At 42.9% G+C, this 8,620-nt stretch overlaps 1 protein-coding gene across 4 annotated transcripts in view; it reads left to right on the forward strand.

The window, feature by feature from the left end:
- The window catches only part of gramd1c.L (GRAM domain containing 1C L homeolog), an 84,454-nt gene extending 77,555 nt beyond the window's left edge, over positions 1-6,899 (forward strand). For 3 of the 4 annotated variants that reach the window (XM_041580942.1, XM_041580943.1, XM_041580944.1), the window contains 6 exons: positions 1,364-1,467; positions 1,944-2,117; positions 4,043-4,100; positions 4,419-4,529; positions 4,707-4,812; positions 5,009-6,868. In XM_041580942.1, coding sequence (XP_041436876.1) covers positions 1,364-1,467; positions 1,944-2,117; positions 4,043-4,100; positions 4,419-4,529; positions 4,707-4,812; positions 5,009-5,089 — 634 coding nt within the window. In that variant the 3' untranslated portion in view covers positions 5,090-6,868. 4 annotated transcript variants of the gene reach the window in all.
- The last annotated feature ends 1,721 nt before the right edge of the window (positions 6,900-8,620 follow it).

Raw genomic sequence — 8,620 nt, forward strand, 5'->3', positions numbered from 1 at the left:
TGTCTATACACCCAAGTTATCCAGAACCATATTAGTACACCCAAATGTGTAAGTGAAAAAAGTTATAACATAAACATATATAATATTTACATGAACAGTATATAATAATATACCTAACAATTCGCGTAATGCTGTGGACACAATAAACTATTTTACTTTGCTTCAACAACCTGGTGGAAGATTGCCTTCATTTGAGTGCCTGCTCCAAAATCATTTAATTTCAATACATTAAATGATCCACACGTTTGGCAACATTGAGGTGGGCAATATTGGACTTATCCGATCGTTGGGCCCTACAGCAAAGGAGATCCAGGTGGTCAGAGCGAGGACTGCATCAAAGAGCTGATACAGTCCTTGCTCTGATGGGATTTTTGGCCAGTTATTGGATGAGGAAGACAGTTGGAGGGCCCCATACATAGTCCAATAAGCTGCTGACTCAGTCTGTTAGCAACTTTTATCTCTCCATGTATGGCCACCTTTAGACTTGCAGAACAGCAACTGTGACTACAATGAGCTTGCACTCCCGGCACTACTAAGTCTTATGAGGGATCACTGAATGCACTACCAGGAAAATGGATGAAACCATGGGGAGACTGCAGGATTGGCTGGACTTGCCTAACCCTACTTAATACATATTAGGGCAATGACATGTTGACATAGGGGGATTTTACTGCTTCAGGTCTGAGAATTGATACATGTGCAGTGAAAGCTAAACTGTTATATGTCCTGTCCTTCTTTACTCAATCCTGTAGGGAGCAGTCATGCCAGAGCTGGGCCAAGTACTACTACCACTACTACGGCAATACTACTGGCCCAGCACCCCACCAGCCTGCCTGCACTCACAACTACCCCACCACCTCCTTCTCCATTCATGCTGCCTTTGTTAACATTGCCTTCCCCATCCCGGTTGTCGTTAAAGTGTCTGCTGGGATTTGGATACTTGAAATATTTGATGATTAAAGGGGAACTTTAATCATCAAAGAGAAACGGATGCTGAGACAGGAATATTGAAGATAAACTTGATTATTTCAGAAACAGTACAGAATATTTAATTGATTGTATTTAGAAGTTTTTACAATAGTTCCCCTTTAAGACGCCACTTGAATGTGCATTTTAGAGTATTTGAACGCCAATTGGTGGGCAAACCAAGGAATAGTGAAGATGGGCTACAGCTCATCTAACATCTGCCCCATCCAGGCACCATGAAGCACATGAGCATCTGCTCAATACTGCACCCATCATTACTACAACCTAGGTGCCCGGCTGCCCGCCTACTCATAGTCCCTTCCCTGAGTCATGCTACGGAGTGTAGAATTAAGCACTGCCATGTATATTTAACCCTGTCTTTTTCTTTATTCTATAGGGTCTGCACAGATGTCAAGTACAGAAAGCAGCCCTGGGGCCTGGTCAAGACTTTCATTGAGAGGAACTCGTGGAGTGGCCTGGAGGATTACTTCAAGCAGATGGGTCAGTCCTCTTACCCCTGAATAAACTCGTATCCCTGTGCCCATCCTTTATATACCCTACTCTCCTCCCTCCTGTGTCATACTCTCTGACAGGTCTCATTAGTAGGACTGTCTGAATGTTGTGCCTGTGCCCATAGGAATAAGAGCTTGCAGCAATAATTTGAATTGTTGAGGTTTATAATAAATTACACTTATTATTATAGTTTGCATTATCTTTAATATTTCTAGTTGTTTACTGAATACAGATTATAGTCCTGTTCTAGACAAAGATACTGTTTAATGATATTGATATGGCTTAATTAACTTACTTGCCACTTGGTATTGTGCTATAATGAGACCAGTAATAGGGGCCCCTGTCCTGAGCCCTGGGGGAGCGGATTTGCTTAATGCCAGTCAGTGAGTGTAGCAGTGGGGTTCAAGTGCAGGGAAGCCACCTCAGATGCCATTGTTCATGGAAGGGAACCTTTATTCCTGCAGAGTCTGATCTGATGATAGAAGAAAACAGTTCAGGTTCCTCATTAGCCGAGGCTGGAAAATCCACGAGGAGAAGAAGAAGGAATCAGAACCGCAGCCTGGGGGAGAACCTTCCCAAACATGGCAGCCAACATGATCCAACACATATGGGACTAGATATGAGGAGTGATCAAACAGGTGCGCCCAACTGCTGGGAATCTACTGGGTATTCATTGGCTACTGAGATATTAAATCTGTGTCTCGCCAGCTCCTTCACTCTCTTTCTCTCAGTCATTTTTATTAGGGCCACAGTGAGTCCATGATCCAATTAGGGGCTCAGAGGATTCTCAGCACTTTGTGCCGGATCTGTTTTTGGTTGAATCCTTTATGTTAAAACAAACCCTAAATCTAGGGCCACTCTGGGCCGAAATCCTCTGATTTGTGCCATACCACAGGCAGTAGCCTCCTCTCTCCGCATTGAATCGACTTGAAGAACTGTGAGTCTCTGCATTTTGAGACAAAGTCTATTTTGAAGAGTCAATTCAATGTGGAAGAGAGATGAGGCCACGTCCCGTGCTATGGCAGAAATCAGAGGATTTCGTCCCCGTGTGGCCCTAGATTTAAAAGACCTTTAAAATAAGTGAATGTAAATTGATGAAATTTTGCAATGTACAGTCATTATTTTTTTTTCCCATCAGTCTGACCACCAAGTAGTCAAGAAAGAAAGAGGCTAATGTTCTTCTGCTTAGGAAAGATGTGAGAAAGGTTTCTAATTTTATTCCTAAGCAGAAGAACATCAGCCTCTTTCTTTCTCCTGACAACTTCCTTGACTACTTGCTGGTCAGACTGGTGGGAAACTGACCAGCAGGTGGCGCTGTTGTAACAAAATTCATTCATATTAACAGCACATGTATCCCTTAATACAGGGATCCCCAACCTTTTGAACCCGTGAGCAACATTCAGAAGTAAAAGGAGTTGGGGAGCAACACTAGCATGAAAAATGTTCTTGGGGTACCAAATAAGGGCTGTGATTGGCCATTTAGTAGCCCCTATGTGGATTGTCAGCCAACATTGAGACTCTGTTTGGCAGTGTACCTGGTTTTTATACAACTAAAACTTGCCTCCAAGCCTGGAATTCAAAAATAAGCTCCTGCTTTAAGACCACGGAGAGCAACATCCAAGGGGTTGGAGAGCAACATGTTGCTCACGAGCTACTGGTTGGGGACCACTGCCTTAATATCTTGGAATCAAAAGAAAATATTGAATGTACAAAATTTCTTAGAATAGCCCCCTCTTCAATTTAGCTGATTCCAATGGTCATGCAGGAACCCAAGCTAATTGAATCCAATGTTTACCATTACTTACCCAGGTACAGAGCTGCTACTGGAATAATCACTTGTTAAACAAAGGGAAGTAAATTAGGCCTGAACAGCAGTTCAGAGGATTTGCCCATGGCATTGATTATCCAAAAGCATCTCTGCCCTTGATTGGGATGTTTTAGTCACATGACAGCACTTGCCCTGCCCCATAGAAATCAGTTTTTAAGTAAGACCTATGTGGCCATGGGAAAGAGAACAACCCAAGATCAGGAAGTGCAGATAATCAGAGCTCTGTACCTGCAGAAGTAGTGGCCGTCTCGCTGGTTCTACAGCCTGACCATGGGAAAGAGAATAACCCAACGAGCTCTGATATACAGTTAGACATGGCCCCCTGTGTGATTGGTTGAATTATAGTTGTTTTTCTATCAAAGCTTTAAAAAAAAAAGAAGAGATCCTGTCCTTTGGCTGATTGGATTCACTTACCAAAGGGGTTTGTTTGAATTGTTCAGCCCGTTCTACCCTTAGCCCAGAACAAGGTTATCCACATGTTCAGCAGCAGCGTCTCCCTTCTATAATGTCCCACAATGATTATATAGACCGGAGCACATTCAGCACCCACCTTACTGTGAATTGAGATTCATACATTTTGCACCTCCTTTTCTCCCATACAATTTAGAATTTTTGGCCTGATCCTTTACTATCAGAGGAGTTTGCAGAATAGATAGAGAATATGCAGGAGAAGAAGCAAATGCATCTGAAATATGTTCCACCCTGTAAGTGATTGGCTGTTTGTTTTCTCTTTAGGCAGGAAAAGAGGTGCCGAGGGAAGGAACACTAGACTGGTACTAGTAATGAGTATCTTGTGAGTATCTACCTGGGGGTGCTGGGGCAGAGTTGTAGAGGGACGTAGATTTCCCATCAGTGCTGAGAACACTGGCACCTTAACAGAATTCTCATGAGAGGAGGCAAGTGGAAATATTGTGACCAAAACCAGAGCAGAAAAACAGGTGAAACCATTGTATGTTCTAGGCCTGAGGCTTAATCACTGCCTTTATGCTGGTGCTGTTTTTGAGAAGATTTGGGGTCACAACACACTCTGTATTGCCCTTACTAAGTGGCCTGTACAGTGCCCCCTTGTGGAAATGATTTGTATGTGATTGTGTGATTGTGTATTCCTCAGCCTGGTTCTGTTGGTCCTACTCAATGTCACCCTGTTCCTAAAGCTGAGTAAGATTGAGCAAGCAGCCCAAAGCTTCCAGCAAGCTCAGCACAAGCAGGAGCACTATGCCAGGTAAGCACCATGGAACCACATACAAATATACAGACGCTTCATATTCTGGCCAATCAGAAAGCTTCACCCTCTCTATGGAAGAAAATGGAAGAATAAGGCCTGCTGATCTATAGAGTACAGCTTCCACAGGCTCAATATATTGTTGTGATTTTTACATATTCTCCCTTAATCTTGCAGCATCCAGCCCGATGGGATTGCTGGAGCGGATCAGCCCTACAAAGAAAAGGTATTCGGACCAGGGTTAAGGGGACTTCTAAAGGACTCCATTTCCACCATTGAGCAGGTAATGGTGATACATGAAGAGCCAATATTATTTGGCCCCTGGGCTAACAATCAGATTTTATGGTGGCCTGTTGAGCTGGATTGAAGGGCAGATTTGGCACCTTCTTATTGGCCGATGTATGACCAGCTTTGTTCTTCCATTGGCTGAAGGTAGGTCGAGTCCTACGGACATTAAAACTGTTTTTTCTTTATTTCAGCTGAAGAATTCTCTGCTCCTCCTTCAGAAAAGCTTCGATCTGCTCAACAGGACGAGGGAAGAGGGGGCTGCTGGGAGTTAGCACCCTGACATGACTTTGGGGTGGGGGTATATTTTCCATGAAGGAGAAGCGTTTGGGAGTTGTAGTTGCAGAGGATTGGTTACAGAGACTGGGGACGTAACTCACGAGCGGCTCTGCCACAACAACCTCGGGGCCCAGTTTAACCCCAGGGAAGTTTTCTGCTGGCGTCACCCCCTTGTTCTCCCTTTTATTTAACTCCTACGTTGTATTTGTGAATTGTAATTCTGTTTTCTAATGTTCTAGAGTTCTTGCTGGATGGATGGAGCCGACTGACAGGAGAATAGCTGGAGGCCGGGGGGTGACTGCTCCCTGTCCCTCACTTTCCCAAATTTCCGTTAGGGGTTAATGAAGGGAATATTTAGCTGGGAATAGCTCATGCTTTGCCCATTTGTGTCAGTGTCACCCCCAAACCCAATTGTATGGGGATCATAATCTATTCACACCGGCAGCCCTTACATTGACTGTATGGGAGAGACTGGCATTGCCCCTGCCCAGGACTCTGTTTTTTAATTTGTCCTTTAACTGTCATTTTATCCTTAGCCCAGGTGCCATTTGGCCCATTTATATTTTAATTTCCTTGGACAGAACCTATAGACTGGCCGTTTCTGATCTTCCCTCTCAATCTTGAGGAGGATCAAGTAGATTTTGGAGGGTGTGTGCCTATTGGGTCCCTTCAGAACCCGCCTCCTCAGGGTCACATGGCATTTGGGCGGTTTCTCCCATTAAATACAGAGGAATGTGACAGTTGCAAGGTTTGAATTTCCGTTTTCCTTTGTATTTTATTTCTTTGGGGGCTAGAGATTTATATTCCGGGTCTAATGCCCCCAAATACCTGAAGGTGGGTAATTTATTGTATAGTGTGGCTACTGATTATTTATTTGGGTGCTGGTATCAGCTGCACTGCTGTCTTCTCTTTGGTGCCTTATACAAGAGCTGTCTGTTCTGTATAGTTTAACTACAGCTCCCAGCAACCCCTACGTCCCATTTACAGATTCTCCCTATGTCGCCCCCTGAATGGTTTCTCTCTCTGAAAGTGATTCATATCTGAAACAGGAAGGATATAACGTTTCCCGATGTCCATTCCTGTGGCCCCTTCATCCTACAATTTGGCTACCACCCTAGGGCTGTGCTTATTGGCAGCTGGTCCTGTCATTCATATGACTATCCAGCCCTCAGTACATATCCCGCCCCCACAGCTAACAGGACAGGCAGGGACTGGCAGTTAAAGGGTAACTATACAGCGAGTGCCAGCTCTGAGCCAAATATCCAGCACTTGTATTGCACCACAATTAGGGAGACGCTTTCCCCACACCCACCTTATTCATCTGAACCCAGAATGTACTGTATAGCACTGGCAGAGCCAAGGGCAGGTATGGGATCTGTTATCCAGAAAGCCCTGAAATGCACCAGTGTTATTTCCCATAGAGTTCTATTTAACCCATTTATTTCTGAGACAAAACCTTGTAACCAATGGGAGCGGAGCTGCAGAACTCCATGTTGGTGGCACAACAGTCCCATTGGGTTTTTCTGATGTTTAGAAGCCTTAAAGTACAGTGACCCAAATTATGGAAAGATCCGTTCCCAGAAAATCTATAGGTGAATAGTGAGTGAGGGGTCAGTAGGGGGTGTATAGTGCAGCTGAGGATCTAGAAGAGACATTACTCCTAATGAACAAGCTGAGACTGAGCCTCACTGACTCGCACCTCCACTACAATCCCTCCCACCTACTCACTCATGTCTCCCCTTTTGTCTTTTTCACAGATGTCCAACAATTTACTTTGTGTAAATTAATAAAATCTGAAAATTGAAATCCGTGTGTTTGTGTCTGTTTTGTACAGTTATTTATTGTCTCTTACAGGAAAATAAATATATAATCATTTAATAGCAAATATGTAACAATTGTGATTTATAGATCTGCACTGAGAGCAGAAAATTGTATTCCTGTTGTAGGGCTTTTCCCAGATTCTGTAAATGTGTGGGTATGTCCCGCAGCCTCATGCCTTTATATGGTCACAGAACAACCCCTCAGTGACTTCTAATATCCTTATCATTTACAGTAGGGGGTACATTATCCCTTATAATACATGAGTGATACTCAGAGTTCCCTGTATAACTCAGCCTGCAGCCTTGTGTCTTTATATGGTCACAGAACAACCCCTCAGTGACTTCTAATATCCTTATCATTTACAGTAGGGGGTACAGTATCCCTTATAATACATGAGTGATACTCAGAGTTCCCTGTATAACTCAGCCTGCAGCCTTGTGCCTTTATATGGTCACAGAACAACCCCTCAGTGATTTCTAATATCCTTATCATTTACAGTAGGGGGTACATTATCCTTATAATACATGAGTGATACTCAGAGTTCCCTGTATAACTCAGCCTGCAGCCTTGTGCCTTTATATGGTCACAGAACAACCCTCAGTGACTTCTAATATCCTTATCATTTACAGTAGGGGGTACATTATCCCTTATAATACATGAGTGATACTCAGAGTTCCCTGTATAACTCAGCCTGCAGCCTTGTGCCTTTATATGGTCACAGAACAACCCCTCAGTGACTTCTAATATCCTTATCATTTACAGTAGGGGTACATTATCCCTTATAATACATGAGTGATACTCAGAGTTCCCTGTATAACTCAGCCTGCAGCCTTGTGCCTTTATATGGTCACAGGACAACCCCTCAGTGACTTCTAATATCCTTATCATTTACAGTAGGGGGTACATTATCCCTTATAATACATGAATGATACTCAGAGTTCCCTGTATAACTCAGCCTGCAGCCTTGTGTCTTTATATGGTCACAGAACAACCCCTCAGTGACTTCTAATATCCTTATCATTTACAGTAGGGGGTACATTATCCTTTATAATACATGAGTGATACTCAGTTCCCTGTATAACTCAGCCTGCAGCCTTGTGTCTTTATATGGTCACAGAACAACCCCTCAGTGACTTCTAATATCCTTATCATTTACAGTAGGGGGTACATTATCCCTTATAATACATGAGTGATACTCAGAGTTCCCTGTATAACTCAGCCTGCAGCCTTGTGCCTTTATATGGTCACAGAACAACCCCTCAGTGACTTCTAATATCCTTATCATTTACAGTAGGGGGTACATTATCCCTTATAATACATGAGTGATACTCTTATATATGGTATATACACATATATATTTGGTCACAGACTCCGTCTCCAGTAGAATTGCACATAAACTGCTTCTCTTCATGGTGTCAGGCAATAGAGTGAAACACACAGTTTCCATATTAAATCCAGTAAAACTCATGTAAAGTCTGTGCAATGTGGCAAAGAAACTCAATGTTCAGACTGGAGCCCAGATACAACTTGTATGAGTAATATTATTATTATAATTATTATTATTATAATTATTATTGTTATTATTATCAGCTGTACAGAGCAAATCTACAGATGGAGCAGATAAAATAATGTCAAATAAATGGCCTGTGGCTGCTAAATATGACTAAACATTCATTTAATGGGGAACAACGGTATAAGGCTAAAAG

The sequence above is a fragment of the Xenopus laevis genome, chromosome 2L (genome assembly GCF_017654675.1).
Source record: "Xenopus laevis strain J_2021 chromosome 2L, Xenopus_laevis_v10.1, whole genome shotgun sequence".
NCBI classification, from domain to species: Eukaryota; Metazoa; Chordata; class Amphibia; order Anura; family Pipidae; genus Xenopus; species Xenopus laevis.